General features: G+C 54.7%; 1 protein-coding gene across 3 annotated transcripts; it reads left to right on the plus strand.

Annotated features, from left to right (window-relative positions):
* Positions 1-20: 20 nt before the first annotated feature.
* MCM5 (minichromosome maintenance complex component 5) lies at positions 21-21,454 on the plus strand. 3 transcript variants are annotated; one of them, XR_013960128.1, is made up of 19 exons: positions 21-163; positions 442-616; positions 2,132-2,258; positions 2,335-2,463; positions 4,850-5,022; positions 5,592-5,747; positions 8,832-8,998; positions 9,462-9,633; positions 10,806-10,917; positions 12,481-12,624; positions 12,986-13,051; positions 13,226-13,402; positions 14,003-14,115; positions 15,908-16,036; positions 16,511-16,653; positions 17,401-17,528; positions 18,430-19,270; positions 19,325-19,685; positions 19,908-21,454. XR_013960128.1 is itself a non-coding variant. In XM_080660067.1 (17 exons), exons 2-17 carry the CDS (start codon positions 450-452, stop codon positions 18,529-18,531), a joined length of 2,205 nt encoding a protein of 734 aa, XP_080516193.1. In that variant the 5' UTR covers positions 21-163; positions 442-449; the 3' UTR covers positions 18,532-21,442. The 3 variants fall into 3 exon arrangements, 2 of the variants coding, with proteins under 2 accessions (XP_080516193.1, XP_080516194.1); XM_080660067.1 differs by having other exon boundaries at positions 18,430-21,442; XM_080660068.1 differs by having other exon boundaries at positions 97-236; positions 18,430-21,442.
* Positions 21,455-22,965: the final 1,511 nt, after the last annotated feature.

Raw genomic sequence — 22,965 nt, forward strand, 5'->3', positions numbered from 1 at the left:
GGGCGCAGAGCGGTCCAATCGGTGGCCGCGGAGCCCAGGCCAGCCAATGGGGACGCATCGGCCGCGGCGTGCGAACTCGGCGTCTAGTTTTTCCCCGCGAAACTCTGAGGCGGAGCTTGGGGGTGGTTGTCTCTCCGAATTCCTGGGGTGAAGAAAAGGAGAGGTGAGGCCGGTGGGACTGGCGGGTGGGGGCCCGGGAGCTGGCCCCCTGGGGGTCCGCAGGCGACTGCAGTGAGGTGCGCAGTGGTTTCTCCTGGGAGGACTGGGGTCGGGATCCGGGAGGGGGAACCAGGGTCCGTCCCCTCCCCCCCCATCCCGGAACCGCCCTGAGTGGGAGCCGGGACACCCCGCCCCGCGTTCGGAGCCGAGACCCCTGACGTCGGGGCGGGGGGTGGCCGCGCGCTGTCCCCAGTCCGCTCCAGCGCCCTGTCCCCGCGCCAGGTGCAGGCATGTCGGGCTTCGACGACCCCGGCGTGTTCTACAGCGACAGCTTCGGCGGGGACACTGCGGCCGATGAGGGCAGGGCCCGCAAATCGCAGCTGCAGCGGCGCTTCAAGGAGTTCCTGCGGCAGTACCGCGTGGGCACCGACCGCACCGGCTTCACCTTCAAATACAGGTGCGGGCTGCAGCGGGCAGGAGGGAGGTGCACCCACACCCGGCTGCTCGAGGACTGGCACGCAGAGCCTCTGGAGGCATAGACAGTCGGGGCACCGGTGGGGAAACTGGCGAGAGGGCAAGGAGCCCGTTCCGGTCTAAGGATTTTGGTCCCAGCGGTGCTTCATCCGACCCCCGCACCCGGTGGGATACAGTTTTGCATATTTCATACCTGAAGTTAACGTTTGCCTGAGTCACCTGTTGTGAGTGGGCCACCAACAACCCAGCTGGGGTCACTGGGCCCTTTGGTTCTTTTTCCAGATCTTGTTCCCATGTTTTCTTCTTACTGTCCTTCCACCTAATGCCAGACACCTCAGAAACTCAAGCTCTCAATGGTGCAATAGGCGAAGATGGGAGTTATGATTTACTTCATTCATTCATTCATTCATTCATTCCAGTCGTGTAACCTCATTGATGGTGCACCTGCTGCATGCCAGGCTCAGTTCCAGGTGCTGGGCTGCAGCCCTGAAGGAGCTGGCAGGGTCCCTGCTCCCGGTCCTTGTACCACCTGTGATGACATACCAAGTCGTTGTAGGTCCTTCAGATGCAGAGAACAGGAGTTTGCAGGTCCAGGCTCCGGCAGAGTGACTTCCAAGTGACAGTCTCTCCGGTCCTCAGTTTCTTCATCCGCAAAATGGGCATAGCCATTCTTGCCTCCATTTATTCATGTACCGGCTGACGTTGACCATCTATTTGCCTGGCACTGTGCTAGACACTGAGACACAGATAGGAAAAGATTCATGCTACTTGCCCTCAAGGTCAGTGGGAGCGAGGCATAGAGACCAACAAATAATTGCAAGGTGAGAGTCACCCAAAGAAGGAATGTAAAAGAGAGTTAGGCGAGGCTTCCAGAGGTGACCCCTGAGCTGACGGTGGGAGGCATTCCACAGCAGTTGCATGGGCCGAGGTACAGGGTGGCCTGTTCGGGCCAGGGCTCTGTGGCTTCCGGGCATAAGGGAGAAGGGGATGAGGCCTGAGATGAGGCTGGGAGCAGGCTCTGTGAAGGTCTGTGGTCCCCACATGTGTTTTTTGGGACTGTAGTCCCAGGGGATACTCTGCAAGAAGGGTCTGTCTGGTGGTTGACAGGACACACACATGGTGTGTGCTGCCTTCAGTCTCCAAGTTCTGAGGAGTGTACCGTGAGAGTTTCCTGAGCGAGTTAAGGGCTCCAAGGAGTCCTGAAGTGAAGGAACTTGTTTGCTGTGAGAGGTGCCCAAACGGACCCGTGTGCAGAGGCCTGAGTGTTGAAACGTGCTTCCACGGAGCTCTCTTTGGAGGGGGCCTCTGCTGGCAGCGGGGGGCCTCTGCGGGGTAAAGCCGGGAAACCACCTGGAATGCGATGTGTGTCTGGGAAGAGAAGTGGTGGAGCAGTGTTGGTGACCGCGAGGGCACATTCAGGGTGCAGTGCACCTCAGCCAGCACTATGTCCTCTTCCCTGCACCCTTACCCACCTTCAATTGCCACCTGCCCACTCCAGGGATGAACTCAAGCGGCATTACAACCTGGGGGAGTACTGGATCGAGGTGGAGATGGAGGACCTGGCCAGCTTTGATGAGGACCTGGCCGACTTCTTGTACAAGCAGCCGACCGAGCATTTGCAGCTGGTGAGTGGGACCCTGTCCTGCACCCCCAGGGCTGCCCTGCTCCAGGCACTGACAGCCTGTTCCCTTCCTCCTCCAGCTGGAGGAAGCTGCCAAGGAGGTGGCCGATGAGGTGACCCGGCCCCGGCCCAGTGGTGAGGAGGTGCTCCAGGACATCCAGGTCATGCTCAAGTCGGACGCCAGCCCGTCCAGCATTCGTAGCCTGAAGGTGGGTTTGCTCAGAGGTTGGGTGAGGGTGGCAGCGGCTGCTGCACGGTGCGGAGGGGCTTTGGAGGCAGGCTGACCTACCTGGGTGCCAGCTGTGTGATCCTGAGCCGGATTAACTCATTGGACAAGTGCTGACTGAGTTGCTCCTGTGGGCAAAGCATTACGTTGGGTCCTGGAAAAACAACGGTCAAGTAAAGGACAAGCTCCGGTCCTCGCTGGGTTTATTACTGCCCCAGGGGAGACCGAGGAACTAGTGGACAGCACCCATGACAATTTTAGGTGATCGGAAGTGCAGTGGAGGAAATGAGGATGGCGAGCAAGTGGGAGCCTCTCTGGAAAGGATGGAGAGCTTCTTTGGGGAGCTGCCATCTGAGTGAGATCTGAGGATGGGAACAAGCAGCACAGACAGTTGGGAGAGAGCACTGGGTGGGTGGGGGTGGTGTGCGCTAGTGCCAAGTCTAGAGGTGAGGAGACACGCGATGTGCAAGACCATGTTGAAAGCCTGCCAGCATGGCTGAAGGGATGAGGAAGCAGGAGAGGGGCGGAGCCTGTCTGCCATCCAGTCATTTATCCGTTTAACTCAGCAAATACTGAGTGTGCGGCTGCACTCCCGGTGCTGGGCTAGACCCTCACTGAAGACAGACGGGGCCGCTGTCCCATGGCGCTTACAGAGAGAAGCAGGCGAGCACGGAGATGATGGCAGGTTCTGGGATAAGAGTCATGAAGAGAAGAAATCGGGCGGCATGACAGTGGCTGAGGGAGGCCTCCGAGGAAGTGCTGGAGTCTGAGCGATGCCACAGCCGAGGGACACAGCCTGAGGGACGAGCACTTCGGGCTCACAGAGAAGCAATTCCAAAGGGCTGAGGTGGGACGTGGCATGTTTCCAGGAATAGAAAGGAGCTAGTGTGGCCAGAGCCCGGGGAGGGAAGACTGGGGAAAAGGAAAGGAAGAGAGGGTGGAGGGGCTTGGATTTTGCATCCCAGTAGGAAATCAGTGGAGGGTTACATAGAAGAACAGGCTGATTGCACTTTTAAAAGGTCCCTCTGGCCGCTGTGCGGAAGGAGCATTTACAGAGTAGGCAGGAGTGGGAGCCAGGAGAGCGGTGAGGGAGAAGTGGTCCTGGCGTTGGTTCTGTCACAAGGTGGTGTAAGAATGAGATGAAATGAAGCACGTGCCTGTGCTTGGTGAACTCTACATTGGGGTGCACATGTCACCGTGACCTCTGTTGGGGTCCCCGTGAAGCCTTCCTTGGCTCGCACGATGGCAGGTCCGCTCCAGAAGCCAGGGTGTGGACTCTGGAGGCGAGAGACGTGCGGCTTCATCTCTGTTCCCAGCAGCAGGGTCTCCAGGACTGGGTTTCACGCGTTTGGCCCGTCCGTGGAAGTGGAGTTAGACTTGCTCTGCGGGGCAGCTGTTTCATCAGAGGCCCAGCCTCCGCTCCACCCAGGGTCAGCCTTCCGTCTGGGATCGCTGGAAAACACAGGAAATGGCCTGCTTCGGGTGATGGGTTCCTAACAAGGGGCGGAGCCCACTCTCGGAAGATCACTTATCAGGGATGCCTTAGAGCCCGGGCTAGGGCAACCCCAGCCCTTTCCAACTCTGAAATTCCGGAGTGCCAGGATTTGTCGATTGTCTTCCAGAAACCATGCTCTGTGGTGGCTTCAACAGTTCCAGTGACCCCTGGGCCATGGCAGGCACTTGGGGCTCTGGCCTCAGTTACTAGAGGGGGCTGGCCTCCTTTCTGTGTTTCTCCCCGCCCTGCAGGCTTTGGGGGAAGGGCATCAGCATGAACCTCTAGCCTGCCTGTCTGTCCTGGAAAAGCTACTGGGAATGGGGGAAAAAGATGAGGGGAAAAAAACTTACTATTTTTGGCTTTTTATTCTGAAATATTACAAAAGGTAGGGAATAGTGTAATGAATCTATACCTTCACCTAGATTTAATGGCTGTTAACATTTTGCCTTCTTTGCTTTTTCTCTCATCTCCCCTCCTCAAAGTATTTTTAAAGTAAGTTACAGACATGGCACTTTATCCCTAAATATTTCAGTATGCATTGAAAAAAAGACTTGCATTGCCGAAACCGGTTTGGCTCAGTGGATAGAGCATTGGCCTGCGGACTGAAGGGTCCCGGGTTCGATTCCGGTCAAGGGCATGTACCTTGGTTGCGGGCACATCCCCAGTGGGAGGTGTGCAGGAGGCAGCTGATCGATGTTTCTCTCTCATTGATGTTTCTAGCTCTGTATCCCTCTCCCTTCCTCTCTGTAAAATATCAATAAAAATATATTTTTAAAAAAAAGAAAAAAAAGAAAAGAAAAAAAAGACTTGCATGCATAATCTCAGGTGTACCGGGCTCGCTTTAACCCACCATCCTTCCATGACTCTGTTACAGTCAGACATGATGTCACACCTGGTGAAGATCCCTGGCATCATCATCTCTGCGTCGGGGGTCCGCGCCAAGGCCACCCGCATCTCCATCCAGTGCCGCAGCTGCCGCAACACCCTCACCAACATTGCCATGCGCCCCGGCCTGGAGGGCTACGCCCTGCCCAGGAAGTGCAACACGTGAGTGGCCTTGAGCGGCCTCCAGGGACTGGGAGGAGGTGATGTGAGGAGATGTGAAGAATGAGGATGCTGCAGCAGGTGGGGGCTGGGGCAGGGGGCGCCCAGTGGGAGAGGCACAGAGCTGCTTGTCACTATGTTATGTAGTTATTTGCTGGGTGTTTTCCAGTCTCCTCTGACTAGAACCATAGCTCCATAAGGGCAAGGGACTTTTTGTCCACTGCTGTGTCCCTGGCACCTAGAATAGTGCCTGGCACATAGTAGGTGTTTTGCTACGATATTGCTATAGTAGTTAAGTAATGATTTCAGTATATAGGGGTATATAGAGGCCTAGAACTGGGAATGGTCTTCAGGCGCCCAGACCCTTAGGGGTCCTGGGATTTGATTGGGGGATTAGTCAGGTCATTGGCAGTCTGGACCCTCTCTACTTGTGGGGACACTGAGACCCTGTGAGGGGACTGGGAGTGTGACTTGCCTGCCTCCCAGCAAGTTCATGGAAGAGCCTGGCTGTCTCCTGGGATGGGCTCTGGGTTCTCGGTGGCTCTGGTGACTCTTTTTTCTTCCCCATACAGGGATCAGGCCGGGCGCCCCAGGTGCCCGCTAGACCCGTATTTCATCATGCCCGACAAGTGCAAGTGCGTGGACTTCCAGACTCTGAAGCTGCAGGAGCTGCCTGACGCAGTGCCTCACGGTGAGATGCCCCGACACATGCAGCTCTACTGCGACAGGTGAGGCAGGCTGGTGGTGGGCACCCACGCGGACGGGCGTCCCTGGCTGTGTCCCTAAACTGGTGCTGGGTGTGGACCAACCAGCGTGGTGGGTGGGGGAGGAGAGGATGGCTGGTTAGGGGACACTTGCTCTGTGCCTGGTACCTCCCTCAGTTTCCTGTCGTCTTCCCATCACCTGCAGGGGCATGTCAGCCCCCATTTTGCTGATTGAGGACATGTCACTGACTCTGGGGAGGAGCTTTGAGCCTGTGTTCTTCCTGAGAGACCGTCCAGCCCTCTTAGAACTGGGAGGCTCCAGGTGGCAGAGCTAGATAACCAGCAGCTGGGAGCGCCTCATCCCTGCCTGACACCTGCCCCTGCCCCTGCCTTGCTGTTAAGATTCTTCCTTGGATTTTGTTGAGCGGTTGGAAAGGGAGAGGGTGCCGAGCTGGGGTCTAGTCCCCTTACAGTAACATGGGAAGAAGGCTTGGAGATGGTGACCAGGGTCCTTAACTGGGCTGCACACCCTGGCTGCACTAATGTTCTGTGCATGTACATTTTTCTGGGGAGCAGACTTAACAGGTTTCATTTGCTTCATTTTTTAAAAGATTTTTAATTGAATTTTAGAGGGAGAGGGAGAGAGAAACATCAATGACCAGGGATGGAACCCACACCCTGGGAATGTGCCCTGACCGGGAATCGAACCGTCAACCTTTGGTGCATGGGACAACACCCACCAACTGAGCCACACTGGCCAGGGCTCATTAGCTTCTGCAGTGGCAATAGAACCTGTAGAAGTCAGACTCTTAAGCAAGTTGCATGTACTTGCTGAGCCTCAGTTTCTTTTTTTCTTTTTAAATATATTTTTATTGATTTTTTACAGAGAGGAAGGGAGAGGGATAGAGAGCTAGAAACATCGATGAGAGAGAAACATCGATCAGCTGCCTCCTGCACACCTCTCACTGGGGATGTGCCCGCAACCAAGGTACATGCCCTTGACTGGAATCGAACCTGGGACCCTTCAGTCCACAGACCGACGCTCTATCCACTGAGCCAAACGGGTTAGGGCTGAGCCTCAGTTTCTTTTTTTTTTTTTTTTTTTTTTTAAATATATTTTTTTATTGATTTTAGAGAAGACAGAAGAGGGAGAGAGAGATAGAAACATTAATGATGAGAGAGGATCATTGATCGGCTGCCTCCTGCACGCCCCCCACTGGGGACTGAGCCCGCAACCCAGGCATGTGCCCTTGGCTGGAATCGAACCCGGGACCCCTCAGTCCGCAGGCCGACGCTCTATCCATTGAGCCAAACCAGCTAGGGCGAGCCTCAGTTTCTTGATCAGTAAAATGGGGATCAATCTTGACAGTCCTTAATCTCTCATCGGACTGCTGTGAGATTTAAACTGGAAAATGCACGTCAGAAGCTGACAGTTTCTTTTTTTTTCTTTTTAAAATATATTTTATTGATTTTTTTACAGAGAGGAAGGGATAGGGAGAGAAAGAAACATTGATGAGAGAGAAACATCAGTCAGCTGCCTCCTGCACACCTCCTACTGGGGATGTGCCCTCAACCAAGGTACATGCCCTTGACCGGAATGGAACCTGGGACCTTTGAGTCCACAGGCTGATGCTCTATCCACTGAGCCAAACCAGTTAGGGCCTGAACAGTTTCTTATGCAGGCTAGGTGTTCATTATATATTAGATTTTATCCCAGCAGTCAGTGATCCACAAAGCTTAAGTGGGACATAAGAAGAGAGGAGTCATAGAATCCTCTGCTGAAACATTAACAATGACAGTGGTGTAGTCCTCAGAGGCTGTGACTCTTGTGTCTGGGACCTCACTGGGTCCCTCAGCAGTCGGGGCAGGTCAGATCGGGTGTTGTCTCCCAGGCTCAGAGACTTGCAGTGACTTCTTCGCCATCACATGGCTTCTGAGTGGCAGTGTGCAGATACACGTCCCAGTGTTTCCTCCATGCCTAAGACTTCCTTGTTTCAACATCTTATTTTTCAAAAGAGGAATGAAAGTCCAGAGGAAAAAGGACTTGGCCGAACTCCTGGAGCCAGGAAGGGGCAGAAATGGGAGTAGTCCTTGCAGGGAGGCTGGGAGGGCATGGGAGGGTTCCCTGAGGTGGCTAAGGGGTACCCTGAGACGAGTTGACAGCAGAGAGATGGGGGGGCTTTTTATTTTTATTTTATCTTTACTTTTTTTGGGGTTTTACATATGTCTCCATTTTCCCCCATTGACCTCTCCCGGCTGGTTCCTGCCCCCCATTATTTTTACTTTTTTAAATTGTATTTTTCAATTACAGTTTATGTTTAATATTATCATTTTTTCTGTTTTATTTTTCCCCCCATCACCATTTATTCCCCTCATACCCTCTTCCACCTCCACCCACCCCCTCTCCCCCGCAATCACCACACTGTGTCCATGACCATGAGTTCTTTTTTTTTAATATAGTTTTTTATTGCAGAGAGAAAGGGAGAGAGAGATAGAAACATCAATGATGAGAGAGAATCATTGATTGGTTGCCTTTTGCATGCCTCTTACTGAGGACCGAGCCCACAACCCAGGCATGTGCCTTTGACTGGAATCGAACCTGGGACCCTTCAGTCCCCAGACAGATACTCTACCCACTGAGCCAAACTAGCTAGGGCAGACCATGAGCTCTATTTTGCTCAATCCCTCCACACCACCAACCTCCCCCATCCCCCCCCATCTCAATATTATTTTGTATTCGTTTCAGGTGTACAACATAGTGGTTAGACAATCATATGTTTTGAGATGGGGCTTCTGAGGGCTCGGGATGGGCTCCCCTCTGACCCCGAACAGCATAACAAATGAGCTTGTGAAGGCAGTGTAAGGGGCACGTCACCAAGGATTATCAGCATTGCCCTCCAAGTAACTGAGTTATGCAAGCGGGGTAAACGATGAGGGGGAGAGACCCATTATCTGGGCCCGTGGGATGGACAGGTCTGGAGCAGCTCAGGTTGTAAGGCCTCTGGTAGAAATGCTAAGGTGGACTGCGTGACAGGCTAGGTAGAGTCAGGACTCTGTCTCCACCCAGCTCTCACCTGCTTTTCCCCTTCCTCTCCATCGATCTCTCAGGTACCTGTGTGACAAGGTCGTCCCCGGGAACAGGGTCACCATCATGGGCATCTACTCCATTAAGAAGTTTGGCCTGACCTCTAGCAAGGGCCGAGACAGGGTGGGCGTGGGCATCCGGAGCTCCTACATCCGTGTCCTGGGCATCCAGGTGGACACAGATGGCTCTGGTGAGTTGGCTTTGGGGCCCTGGCCTGGCCCTGCCAAAAGGCTGTGCTGCGCCCTGGCCGAGCCCACGTTGTCTTCCTGAATTATTGTTGGGCCTCCTCCCTGTTCTCGCCCCTACACTGTTCCACACAGTGGTCAGGGTAAGTGGTGCTGTCATAACCAAAGGCACCACGTCATTCCTTGGCTGAGAGCACCCCACCCCTCTCTGCAAGACGGAAGACTTCCAGGAGTCCACAGGGGCCTCCACGGTCTGACCCCCTGGCTCCTCTGACTCCCCCACTCTTCCCCTCACTCACTGGACCCTGGAACTCGCAAGCCCACTCCTGAGGGGGAATGGGGGCTCTGTCTTTTTTCTGACGCTTGCGCTGCCCCTCCTCTCCCCGCTGAGACGCCCTGAGCGAGCACCAGGTTCTCCCTCACACAGCTCTCATGCACCCTCCCTCCCCTCCCCCCCGCCCCCACCAGGCCGCAGCTTTGCTGGGGCTGTGACCCCGCAGGAAGAGGAGGAGTTCCGGCGGCTGGCTGCCCTCCCCAATGTCTATGAGGTCATCTCCAAGAGCATCGCCCCCTCCATCTTTGGGGGCACGGACATGAAGAAGGCCATCGCCTGCCTGCTCTTTGGGGGTTCCCGAAAAAGGTGGGGGTCTGGGCTCCCCGGGTCTGGGGAGGGCACGGTGACTTGGCTCACAGGAGAACAGCTGCCAGCTGGTCAGGACATGAATGCTCTTTTCATTTTCCCTGACTCTCAGCCCTGCCTGCTCTCACAGGCTCCTTGGCAGCTGGCTGGGGACTGATCCATCATCTCTCCAGGGAGACCCCATCCCCAGCCTGGCTAGGGGGTGGGCTGTGGGGGACCTGGCGGGCACAGTGGGGAGAGCTCTGGGCTTGCAGTCTCTGCCGTGCTGCTTATTTATTGTGTGACCTTGGGCAAGAGACACCACCTCAACCCACGCTTCCACATGGACGACAGGTGAAAAACCCAACGCAGGACGTCTTATGCCTTTGAAACTATAAAGTAATAGAGACTTAGAAATTAATATGACTAGCAGCTACCATTTACTGAATTCTTACTGTCCGCTAGGCCTTTTTCTAAGCACTTTAATGTGTCTGAAACCCAGCCAGTCTTCACCATAACCCTGTGAGAAAGCTACAATCACACTCATTTTATTTATTTTATTTTTAAAAATATATTTTTATTGATTTTTTACAGAGAGGAAGGGAGAGGGATAGAGAGTTAGAAACATCAATGAGAGAGAAACATCGATCAGCTGCCTCCTGCACACCCCCTACTGGGAATGTGCCCGCAACCAAGGTACATGCCCTTGACCGGAATCGAACCTGGGACCTTTCAGTCCGCAGGCCGACGCTCTATTCACTGAGCCAAACCGGTCAGGGCCACACCCATTTTATAGATGAGGCAGTTGAAGCATAAAGACCTAAGGGAACTTGCTCACAGGCACATGTAGGGCCAGGAGCCTGCCCACATGATTCCCATTCCACTACCATGTACAGACCACGCAGCTCCCCTGCTTTCCTTTCCAGCGACGAGGATGGTTATCAGATGCTCACTGTGTGTGCCCCAGCCCAGCCCCAAGTGCCAATTTCCTTTGACCCTTCCCCCCCCTCACCCCCCCGGGAGGCAAGTTACCATGGGTCTATGAACGTGGTCTCAGCCCAGAGCCCCTGCCTCCTCACTTGCTCTGAGGCTCGTGATAGGTTGGGGGGCTGACTGCCAGCCGCCATTGCGACCAGCCTGAGCCCCAGGCCTCGGGGGATTCTTGCCTTGCCCACCTGCGTGTCCTCCCCTAGGCTCCCTGATGGACTCACTCGCCGAGGAGACATCAACCTGCTGATGCTGGGGGACCCGGGGACGGCCAAGTCCCAGCTGCTGAAGTTTGTGGAGAAGTGCTCCCCCATTGGGGTGAGTACCGATGAGCTGCTCTCCGTGGCTGCCCAGCAGGGAGGAAGGCCGCAGGGCAGGGCCCCCAGATCCCCGGATCCTCTTGGTGGGCAGGTTCTCCCAGAATCTCTTTCTCATTCCCCTTAGTTGTGGTCAGGTGGCACAGGAGGAGAGGGAAGGAAATCAACAGGTGGGTGTAGTTTTGGGGTAGCGGGCAGAGCACCGGATGAGAGGCAGGATGGGGTTTGGGTTTCAGCCTGGCCAATCATTGGGTGTGGGCCTTGAGCAAGTCAACTCTGTTCCCTGAGCCTCAGTTTACCCGCCCACTAAATCATAACACCAATAACAGTCCTGGCTAACCTTGAGGGCCAGGCACTGCCTGAAGTGCCCTACACCTATTTACTCTTAACGTGCACCTCGACTCTGCAGTAGGTATGTGAGCCCGTCCTGTGGGCGAGGAAACGGGTACAGAATAGCTACGTGTCTTGCCAGCAGTAAGTGCTAGCACAGGGATTTGAACGCAGGTGCCTGGTAAGCCGGGACCTCTGTAGTGATGAGTGTGTCTGGGGATCAGAGTGGGGCGAGGAGCCTGCCGTGTTCAGTGGGACGGGTTGTACAGGTGGGAGGTGTGGTCTCTGGATAGATAGGAAATGTGTGCGACCAGTGCTCGTGCCAGGGCTGCCCAATAGGAATGTGTGTGAACTGCACATGTGAGCCATGTGTGTGATGCTAGATCAGGGGTGGGCAAACTTTTTGACTCGAGGGCCACAATGGGTTCTTAAACTGGACCGGAGGGCCGGAACAAAAGCATGGATGGAGTGTTTGTGTGAACTAATATAAATTCAAAGTAAAGGAGCGGAGGGGAGAGCAAGAGAACTGGATAGAACAGCCGGATCCGGCCCGCGGGCCGTAGTTTGCCCACGGCTGTGCTAGATGTTCTAGTAGCCACGTTAAAAAAGTAGAAAAAGAAAAACAGGTGAAATTAATCTTAATAATATTCTGTTTAGTCCAACATATTTACAATATTTCAACATGTAACTTAGTGTAAGAAAATAGCCAGGAGATACTTTGCATTCCCTTCTTAGCACTAAGTTTGAAATCTTACACTTACACTCCTCCGTTTGGACTTGCCACCATGCAAGGGCTCAGTGACAGCATGTGGCTGCAGATCTGTACAGAGAGGACATGGGACTCGGGGTTGGGGAAGCTTTTTCCGGGGAGTCAGGAGTCTGTCCCAGCTTTGAGGCCACTCCTCTCCTCTGGGCCTCGCTTTGCTCCTCTGTGATGAGCCAGGCCCTTAAGGGCTGGTTCCTGGGGCCATCATGGTGGGCTCAGCTGAGGCTCGGGCTGAGGCAGGCTTAGAGTGTAATGGATGTGAGCCACCCAGTGAGGGCGAACCTCCAGGCCAGATGGGCCGGGGTGACCTCCTCATCCAGCGGGAGGTTCCCTGAGTTCTGTCTGTGCCCTGTGGCCAGCTGTGATGTGTGACCTGGGGTGAGTCACAGCTTTCTGGTCCCCTTGACTTGGGGGGGTCAGCATGGAGCTGTGTTGGGCCCTGACACCTCCTCCCATGGCCCTCCCCAGGTGTATACATCTGGGAAAGGCAGCAGTGCGGCAGGCCTGACAGCCTCGGTGATGAGGGACCCCTCGTCCCGGAACTTCATCATGGAGGGCGGAGCCATGGTCCTGGCTGATGGCGGGGTCGTCTGTATCGATGAGTTTGACAAGGTGAGGCTGACAGGGTGAGGTGGTGGCTGAAAGGTAGGTGGCACCTAGTGGTCTCAGGGCAGGGGGTATGGCCTTCTATGACCTCAGGAACCACCTCTGACTTGGAGACTTGTATTCAGTCCCCTGCCTGTCACTATAGGGTAACTGGGAAGTAGCTTGACTTCTCCCAGCCTCAGTTTCCACATCTGGCGAGTGGGGAGAGGAAAGCCAAGCCCACACAGTTGTCACCAGGATGAGAGGTGACCCAGTTCCTGCCGTTGGCCTGGCACGAAGCTGGGACCAGGAGTGGTCGTGCTGTAGCTCTCCTGCTGGCACTGCCCCACGCTCGCCTGGTCTGATGGATGCTTCTCTCCCCATGCAGATGCGAGAAGACGACCGCGTGGCAATCCACGAGGCCATGGAGCAGCAGACCATCTCTATCGCCAAGGTGGGTGGTCCTCCCGCATGCCAGTCGGCTGAGGTCCGGCTTGGTTTGGCCGAGCCCAGGGTGCTCCGAGCGCTGTGCCAGGCCTCTGATGGTAGCAGCAGGCCTAGCATCTTGTGCGCATACGTGTCCAGGGTCCTCATCTCTGATCTGCCATCTGTTCCCCTCACTCCTCAGGCTGGGATCACCACCACCCTCAACTCCCGCTGCTCCGTCCTGGCTGCTGCCAACTCGGTGTTCGGCCGCTGGGATGAGACGAAGGGGGAGGACAACATCGATTTCATGCCTACCATCTTGTCCCGCTTCGACATGATCTTCATCGTCAAGGACGAGCACAATGAGGAGAGGGACGTGGTGAGTCAGGGCCGCAGGGTGCACGGGGCTCCGCTCCAGCCAGGTCCGCGGTTCTGGGGGAGGGCGAACAAGGGGCTTGGCAGGAGTCCTGGTCATCGGATAGGGCCCACTGTGGGTTGCCCAGGAGGCGGCAGATGGGGGCTGCAGAGAGCATTGAACCAGGGTGCAGAGTTCTGCCTCCCCTGTGAGTGATTGGGGGTAAATCTCTCTCCCTGGCCCAGACCCTTGCATGTGAAATGGGAAGTTGACATTTGGGTACAAGTGATAGAACCCCACCGTTCTGGTTTGTAAATTTCTGATAGGAACTTGGTGGCTTATGGAATGGACAAGCCCAGAGGTTTGAGGCCCCACTGGTGTCCTCGGGGCTCCTGTCTCTGCTTCTCTGCTCTCTCCTTGGGGGAGCAGCTGCTCCCTCTGGTGGCAGAGGAGGCCCTGGCAGCTCCGGGCTTTTGTCTTAGCAACTGACAGCCCAGAGAAGGAGGAGGCCTCCCCTTTCCCATTGGTTCTGGTTCTACAAGCTCCCTCCCTGCCTGCTGGACCTCGGTGGGGACCCAGGCTTAGGAGGGCCTGCCAGCTGACCCAGGGTCCCCTCTGCACTAGATGCTGGCCAAACACGTCATCACTCTGCACGTGAGTGCGCTGACACAGACCCAGGCGGTGGAGGGGGAGGTGGACCTGACCAAGCTGAAGAAATTCATCGCCTACTGCCGAGCGTGAGTCCTGGATGTGGCCCGTGGGCTGGGGCTACCCGGCTCCCTGGGCGGGAGAGAGCCCTGTTCCCTGGGCCTGCTCCTCATAAAGGACGCCTGAGATGATGCTGTCCTTTGGGGTTCTAGTTCGTGAATCGGCTCTACTCCTGTCTGACCTTACACAGGTCACTCGGACTGTCAGCCTCAGTTTCCCTGTCTCCAAAATGAGGGTGTAGGATTAGGTGGTGTCAAGGACTCCCCCCCTTGACTGACACTCAGGGAGGCAGGGCAGTGTGGTCATTGTAGACACAGGCTCTGGGTATTGCCCACCCCCACTGTGTGACCTTGGGCAAGTCATTTGACCTCTGAGCCTTGCTTTCCTGGGTTGGTCTCCCTTGGGGTTTTTGTAAGGATTGCACAAGATGATGGCACAGCCCTGCACCAAGTAACCACTCAGTAAATGGCACTTGCAACTTTATTGTTCTTCTCACAGATTGTCAGTAATAGTAATCATGCGTAGGGTACTTGTTCTGTGCCTGGCATTACTCTCAGTATTTATGGACAAGTGAAATTTAGCTCTTCCCTAAAACCTGAGAAACTGGTGTATTATTGTTCTGTTTTATAGATAGGGAAGCTGACAGACAAAGAAGGGCTAAATGACTTGTCCAAGATCACAGGTAGGGGTAGTGGAGCCAGGATTTGAACCCAAGTACCAGGCTCCAGAGGCTGTGCTTTTAGTCACTACGCCAAGGTGTTTTTTTGTTTGTTTGTTTTTAAATATATTTTTTATTGATTTTAGAGAGGAAGGGAGAGGGAGAAAGAGAAACATCAATGGTGAGAGAGAATCATTGATTGGCTGCCTCCTGCAAGCCCCCCACTAGGGATTGAGCCCGCAACCCCAGCATGTGCCCTTGACCAGAATCGAACCCGGGACCCTTCAGTCTGCAGGCCGATGCTCTATCCACTGAGCCAAACTAGCCAGGCCTGCCAAGGTTCTTGACACATACACCTCGGTTGTGTCTTGTTGGAGCTAAAACCTGAGAGTGGAGGAATCTGAGTGCCCCTTCCATGGGAGGGGAAACGCTAAAGTCGGGCGGGTCCCTAACTCACCACCCCACTGGGGTGATGGGTGGTGTAGTGCCCAGTGATTTCTGGGTCTTCATCATGGTCCTGAGCTCCTCACAGCCTTGAGGAGCTGGCTCCTTCCATCCAGCCTTGGTGGTCTCATCCTCAGGATGGGGGTTGGATTAGGTGATCAGTGACTGTCAGTCCACCTGTGTGATGTGTGGGAGGGGATAGGACCTACCTGATCAGGATCTACCTGATCACTCTCCCTCCTGGGAGAGTCAGACATGCTCCCTGTCCCTGGACAGCAATCACTGCGAAACCTCTTGGGGCATCATTGCGCATCACACCCTCAGTTGTGTTGGCTGGTGGGGAAGTGTGGGTCGAAGCCTGCTGTGAGCCCGCAGTCCAGGGGGCCCTGTGCTGCATGATGGTGCCGTCGTTCTGTGGGTGAGGCAGCCCTTGCTTCATGACTTGAGCCACATGTCACCCAGCAGCAAGGAGGGCAGTCTTCACCCCCTGCAGATGGGCCTAGCTTCCCTCTGCCTGTTTTCTGACAAAGGCACCTGTTTTTCTCTCCTGCTGTTGATCTCAGGCACCTGTCCAGAGCCCAGATTTTACTTAAATCTCTTCTAAATGATGCACCCAGCCCGCTGGGGGCAAGCATGTGATTATAAGCCAGCGGAGGGCAGGGAGGGTGCCCCACGTTTTCTTCCCAGCCTCATGGCAGCCGCTCCTTACCCTTACGCAGGAAGTGTGGCCCGCGGCTGTCAGCAGAGGCCGCGGAGAAGCTGAAGAACCGGTACATCCTCATGCGCAGCGGGGCCCGTCAACACGAGAGGGACAGCGAGCGCCGCTCTAGCATCCCCATCACTGTGCGGTGAGCCGGCGGGCAGGGCTGGGCGCGTGGGCCTCACTGTAGAGCAGGGCATGCTGGGCCATTGGGGCCAGGCCATCGCTAGCCACACAGCGCAGGCCCTAGGGAAGGCGGGTGGGGGGGCTCCTTTTGGGGTCTAAACAGCCGTCTCCCTCTCAGTTGGCAACCAACTGAGTGACACTGATCAGGGCTAAGGACACGCAAAAATTCCCACAAAGTGTTTGGACTTATGACTCACTGGCCACACCTTACTCACACAGACACACCTCGGTGCAGGAGAGGCTGGGAATGTCTTGTAGTTGGGTGTCAAGTGGCGGAATCCAAGTTCCATTACTGAGGAGAGGAGGACAGGGCAGGGGACACCCAGCAGTCTCCCGTTGGTCTTACTACCTTGGGCAGGTACTGCCCTGATGCCAGGAAGGGCTGGGGAGGGAAGATGGGCTCAGGCCCCCCTGGTGTCCCGTTGCCCCCACACAGGCAGCTGGAGGCCATTGTGCGCATCGCCGAAGCTCTCAGCAAGATGAGGCTGCAGCCCTTCGCCACGGAGGCGGACGTGGAGGAGGCCCTGAGGCTCTTCCAGGTGTCCACGCTGGACGCCGCCTTGTCGGGCACCCTGTCAGGTGAGCCGGCGGGGCTGCGGGCTCAGGACTCGCAGGGCTGGGGGGCACGCTGGAGGCCCCAGTGTGGTTGCCTTCCTGCATCTGCTTCCTTGCTGTTTCTCCCCCTGGCCATTTCCTCCCGGATGGCAAGAGCCGCTGCCCTCCAGACCCTTGAGCACAGTCCTTCGAGCCAGTTGGTGAGGAATGGGTGCAGTTTTATCATTTCCAAGAACTCTAGTCGGCACCCCGTAAAGCTCTTTCCCTTGTCTTACTTACAGCTGGCCCCTGGAAGCCAGCTGGCCACTTCGTCCTTCTCGTCTTAGAGAGGAGGACACTGAAACTCACCTTCTCACAGAGTCAGCTCCTGTCTGTCCTCAGTCCTTCAGTGGCAGCTGCTCTCACCAGCATCACAACAAAACCTGTGCCGAGGCCCACAGGGCCCATAGGACCTGGCCCGGGGTACCACTCTGGCCCCCTGCACTGGGTTTTGAAGCAGTCACACGTGTTCCTACCTCACGCCTTTGTACCTGCCGTTGCCTCTGCCTGAAGCATCCCTCCCCACACGGTAGCCCCGTCCCCTGACCTCAGGTCCCCAGTCGACCCTCACTTCCCTGGCACACTCTGTTCCTCCTCCTGTAATTTTCTCTTCTGGGTCTGGCTCCAGCCACTCTTCCTTGGGATGGAGGCTCCATCTCCAAGCCTCCCATTGTGGGCCGATGGAGATCCCGGCACCCGTCCCCACCCCCGTCTCCCTTCTCGTGCCCACAGGGGTGGAGGGCTTCACCAGCCAGGAGGACCAGGAGATGCTGAGCCGCATCGAGAAGCAGCTCAAGCGCCGCTTTGCCATCGGCTCCCAGGTGTCGGAGCACAGCATCATCCAGGACTTCACCAAGCAGGTGGGCCTTCCCTGGGGCCGGGCGCAGTGGGGAGGGTGCAAGGGTCTGGTCTCCTTGTGGCTGCCGTGGTCCAGTTCCTGCCCACAACACTGGAGCCCTATTGCCCAGCAGACAGGCTGTGGGGCAGCTGGTCCTGGTCCCAGACCTGTTCCCATCTTTCCTCCCCTTGGGACTGGGCTGTTTTTCTATTTCATTAGGGGAAGAGGACAGTGGCTGGGGTCCTGGTGGAACCACACCCAGCCTTCCCCAGGTCCTTCCTGTCTACTTCCTGCCATTGCCCGGCTTTTGTGGGGTGAGGATGGGCAGAGCCAGGAGGGTGAGCCTCCCAGCTCACTGGGGACAGTGCTCTTGACCCCATAGAGGAGCTGGCTTCCAGATGTTACGGAGAACTTGCCACCATCTTTACATCTCAGGAACAATGCCAGCTCCTGGTCTCCGCTCCCCTCTCGTTCTGACCCTTAGAGCAGTTTCTGCAGGAGGTAGTGCGACATCTGTTCTGTAGGTGAGCGGCTTGCAGGCTTAGAGAGGCTTGCAGATGTGAAGAGCTTGGGTTCTAGAGTCAGATGGACGTGATTTAAGTCCCAGCTCTACCACTTACTTGCTGTGTGACAGCTCTGTGCCTCAGTTTCCTCCCCTGTAAAGAGGGGAAGGTTGTAGTGCCAGCTGCATAGCTGTCGTGGCGATGGAGAGAGTTGTTTGTGAAGACTGAACAGCCCCTGGTGTGTGCTAGGCGCTCAGGAAGTGTGAATCCTTCTGTGATCAGAGGGGTGTGATGGGAAGTTCCCTGTGAGCAGGGGGACACATGGGCTCTCTTGGGGGCTCTGCAGGGCCCGGGGGCAGGTTGGTGGGTGCCGGGGTCTCCTCGGGAAGCAGACTTCTGCATCTGGCCTTGTGTCCGCAGAAATACCCAGAGCACGCCATCCACAAGGTCCTGCAGCTCATGCTGCGGCGCGGCGAGATCCAGCACCGCATGCAGCGCAAGGTCCTCTACCGCCTCAAGTGAGCCCGCGCCGCCTCCTGCGCACCCCACAGCAGGAGCGTCCCCCCGCCTGTGCCTCCCCATCACTGTCTTCTTGAACTTCCCTCGAGCTCTCCTCTGTGCCCGCGGTGGAGGGGCCCACCTGCCCCGAGGAAGGAGCCGCCTGTTCTGCTGGTTGCCTCTGGGCCTCAGCCCAGACAGGTCCCGGAAGTGTGCTTTTGGGGCTCATTGAAGTAATAAAGCCGTGTGTTTGGATACGTGGAGGCTTCTGCTGGGTGTCTGACCCACATCTGCCACTTAGGCTCTCACTTTCGGGTCCTGGGTTCCTCAGCTGCTGTCTCGCTGGCCCTGGTGACAGTTCAGCAGGACCCAGTGTGTGTGGAGGTCTTTGTAAGGTGGGTGAGCTTGAGCAGCCTCAGCTGGTCCCCAGCAGCTGTGTGTGGTTGGGCAGGAGATACGGTTTTGCAGTTAGACTGGCTGGATTCACCCCGTCTTTCTGTGCCTCCGTTTACTAGTCTGTAATAGGGATGGCACTGGTTGTGTTAGGATAAATGAGCTACTGATGGTGAAGTGCCTAGGAAGGTGGGCTGGCTGTGAGGTGAGGCTGGTGGCATTTAGCATTCAGGGCCATGGGTATCCCTCGAGCCATACAGCAAAGTAGGTAAGGCAGAGGAGCTGGAAGTCTGTGGATGGGTCTCTCCTAGGAACCGCTCACGCTGTGTGGCCTTGGGGAAAACACTTGACCTCTCTGAGTGTATGGTCAGTAAACTGGAGGTCGTAGGATTCATCACCCTACGTTGTGAGGTTTGAATGGTAGAAAGTAAACTGGAGGTCATAGGATTCATCACCCTACGTTGTGAGGTTTGAATGGTAGAAAGCACTAGTACAGCAGTGCTGGAGAAAGTGAACAATGCCATTATTATGCCATTGATTTGCCTGATGCTGAAATGCCAATTTCAGTATAGTTTTGTTTTAAAAAGCTAGAATTCAAAAAATTAAAGAAAAATCAGTGAAGTAAAGTATTTTATATTTAAAATGCATTTAGTAATATAAAGCTTCAAGCAAACTAGGAATTTAGAAGTATATTTAAACATTTTATTCTAATAAAATTATTAGCACGTAAAATGTTTAAAAATAACCACTCAGTGAAAATGAGGATAGTCACGAAGAAGTGAAAAGTCGGGTTTTTTTTTTTTTTTAAATATATTTTATTGATTTTTCACAGAGAGGAAGGGAGAGGGATAGAGAGTTAGAAACATCGATCAGCTGCCTCCTGCACACCCCCCACTGGGGATGTGCCCGCAACCAAGGTACATGCCCTTGACCGGAATCGAACCTGGGACCTTTCAGTCCGCAGGCCGACGCTCTATCCACTGAGCCAAACCGGTTTCGGCGAAAAGTCGGGTTTTGATCTTTCTGAAAACACAAACAGGAAAACTTGGGGCCGCAGTGTGGTCATTGTTGAATCAAAAGTATCTTCGAGCAACAATTTCCAGCTGCTGAAAGCTCTGCGGCTACACCTTTCAGGGAAATGGAGAGATGAGAGCAGCTGCATCCATTTCCTCTGACTCACTTGTGTTCAAAGCCCATTTCTTCTTTGATAACTTTTAAGAACGTTTTAAACAGCATTTTGTCCTCTTGTTTGGTGGGTGAGCATTTCCGGTTCCTCTCTTTCATCTTGTTTAGGTGGAGACTCGGGCGTGGGCCGCGTCTTTTGCAGACCTGGTCCTCTGTTCCTTGTTTGGCGTGTGAGCTCTAACCCTGCAGTGGTGGGTTGCATTTCTTGGAGATGAAGAGGGATCTTTCTCCAGGGAGTCTGCTCACCTGGGTCTCATCCAGTGATGGCTGTTGCCCCGTCATCCCACATTTGTAAAGTGGGATGCACTTAATCCCCCAGTGGTCATGGGTGCTGGTGCTGTGGTCACCTCCATTTCACAGGGGGAAGCTGAAGCTCAGAGGGGCACGTGTCAGCGAGTGATGGCAGGGTCAGGGTTCAGGGTAGACGGTCCTGGTCCGGAGAAGGTGCGGCTCGGGGAAGGCTGCCCTGGCATAGTCACTGTACCCCAGGGTAGGTGTCACTACTGGCAGGCACATTGTGGAGGGACCAACGGAGGAGCCACTCGCTTGGCTGGGGCTGGTGGGGGCGGGGTGTCAGGCTCATAGGGACAGGCGTGCACCGAGACCAGTATTCTAAAGAGATCAGCTCGTGAAAAAAGGCATTTGTATATTTTTGGATGCTGTAACGATTTTTCACATAGATATTTAACCATGAATATGTCAGTTCTGTATTTATTTGACAGTCAGTGATGTAATGGAAACTTCAACTGTAGATGAGCAAAAGCAGACGTTTGTTTTAAAACATGGTATGACCAAAGAGTTCATTACAATGATTTCTGACACAACTTTTGGTAATCTATAGATAAAAAACAAGCGTTTCTCACTTAAATATGAGACAGTAAAGCATAATGGTTAAGAGCATGGACTGAGCCAGATGGCCTGGGTTCAAATCCCCGCTTTGCCACTTTCTAGTTGTGACCTTGGGCCCTTACTGCATCTGTCAGCTTTACTTTCCTCATCTGTACAATGGGCATCATACCGTTTAAGGGTGAGGACGACATGGGTCATGTTTCTAAAGCACACAGGGCTGCCTGGCAAACAGTAATTGTTCAAGTGGGTGCTAACATTAAAGTTGCAAGTAACGAACATTTCAAAATGGCCTCAAAATCCAGGGCACGTGCCCAGCCTCATTGCTCAGTGATGAGCGTCTACCTATGAACCAGGAGGTCAGGGTTCAATTCCTGGTCAGGGCACATGCCCCAGTAGCGAGCTCCGATCCTCAGTGCAGGGCATGCAGGAGGCAGCCGATCAACGATTCTCATCATTGATATTTTCATCTCTCCCTCTCTCTTCCTCTGAAATCAATAAAATAATATTTTAAAAAATCCAGAGCACGTGTTACTGTTTATGAATAAAAAAACAGGGCCCACGGGTGCTTTTTATGCATGTGGTTCAAGGGTGACCAATCCTCTATTGGTGGCTCTCCATTTCCCCTATATTTATGGTGCCCAACTCTGGTGTACCTGGGCTTGAGGTTCCTGGGATTTTCTATGTCAACACTGCAAAAGCCCTTCCCACTTTACAGATAAGGAAACAGGTTCCGAGGACGATATGTCAGCTATTCAGCATGGAGCCTGGAATAGGAAGATACAATTACTGAGCCTTATAGAGTGAGGGGTGAGGCCAGGGCTGAATTCTAATGCCACCACTTCGGGCTGTGTACCCTGAGTTCAGTGTTTTAAATTTCTATCTCCTGGGTCTCCGTTTCCCTAGATTGTAAGAGGATAATGATAGTGCAGACGGTGAGGCTTGGGAGAATGAATGGAGTGAAGTATTTCAGAGTGTGGGCACTGGGTCCCTGCTGAGCAGTGGGTGTCTGCTTAATAAGGCGTCGTTAAGAGCTGCTGACATTAAATACTGTCAATTGGGGGCCCCAAAGCAAGCAGGTGGCCTTTTACCTTGTCCGGAGCCATGTTTTTTCAAGCCCAAGCAATCAGATTTTTAAAAATAAAAGTGGGCCCTCCTGTTCTCCCAGGAGCGTGATGAGGACAGTGTCCATGAGGGGGCGCCAGAGCACCAGGCACAGCAGCAGCCACCCTCCCACCTCCCTTTCTACCTGGCCATTCTCTGGCTCTCACTGGCTTCCCAGGGACCCCCTGGCCCTGCCTGGGGAACCTAGAAGCTGGCTGAGACCCAGCAGCCCACAGCCTGAAGAACCCTCCAGGCTCAGCATTCACCACTATTTAGACAAAACCTTTGCCAGGTGCAGATCCTGGGGGGACGCCCGACATCCTTTTATAAAGTTTTTGCTTAGATTGAACAAACAAAAGTAAGAATCAGTCCCCCTTGTCCAAAGCTGTCGCCCAAAGGACCACTTTGTAACCACAGTTACAGTCTCTTGGTCTCTTCCTAGATGTAGACACATCAAATGTTAGCGTTAGACCAGGTCTGGGTGCCCTGGTCCCAGCTGCTTCTCACCCCACCCCTCAGTCTCCTGCTGGTAACACGGTCACAGCCAGGAGATGAGTTTGAGCAGGGGTCCTCAAACTTTTTAAACGGGCCAGTTCACTATCCCTCAGACCGTCGGAGGGCCGGACTATAGTTTAAAAAAAAAAACTATGAACAAATTCCAATGCGCACTGCGGGCCCGGGACGAGTCAGCTGCTAAGCAGGACAGGCAGCGGCACCCAGCGGGCCGGATAAATGTCATCGGCGGGCCGCATGTGGCCAGTGGGCCGTAGTTTGAGGATGCCTGATGAGGATCTCTTGGCTCCCAGAGTCCCTCAGCTTCAGGCCCACCCACCCCTTTAGAGGGGCTGCTGGCACTTAAGGGGGTATCCCCTCTAGCATAGGGAGGCCGGGCCTGTGTTCCCTCTGCCCCTCCTCCTCCAGGGTCCTCAT

Source organism: Plecotus auritus, assembly GCF_963455305.1.
Source record: "Plecotus auritus genome assembly, chromosome: 3".
NCBI classification, from domain to species: domain Eukaryota; kingdom Metazoa; phylum Chordata; class Mammalia; order Chiroptera; family Vespertilionidae; genus Plecotus; species Plecotus auritus.

Bases quoted from the DNA above. Each gene is read 5' to 3' on its own strand.
- MCM5 (XM_080660067.1), top strand. From the start codon at position 450: ATGTCGGGCTTCGACGACCCCGGCGTGTTCTACAGCGACAGCTTCGGC. The intron at 8,999-9,461 runs GTGAGTTGGCTT...CGCCCCCACCAG, and splicing joins GGTGGACACAGATGGCTCTG to GCCGCAGCTTTGCTGGGGCT. The intron at 10,918-12,480 runs GTGAGTACCGAT...GGCCCTCCCCAG, and splicing joins AGAAGTGCTCCCCCATTGGG to GTGTATACATCTGGGAAAGG.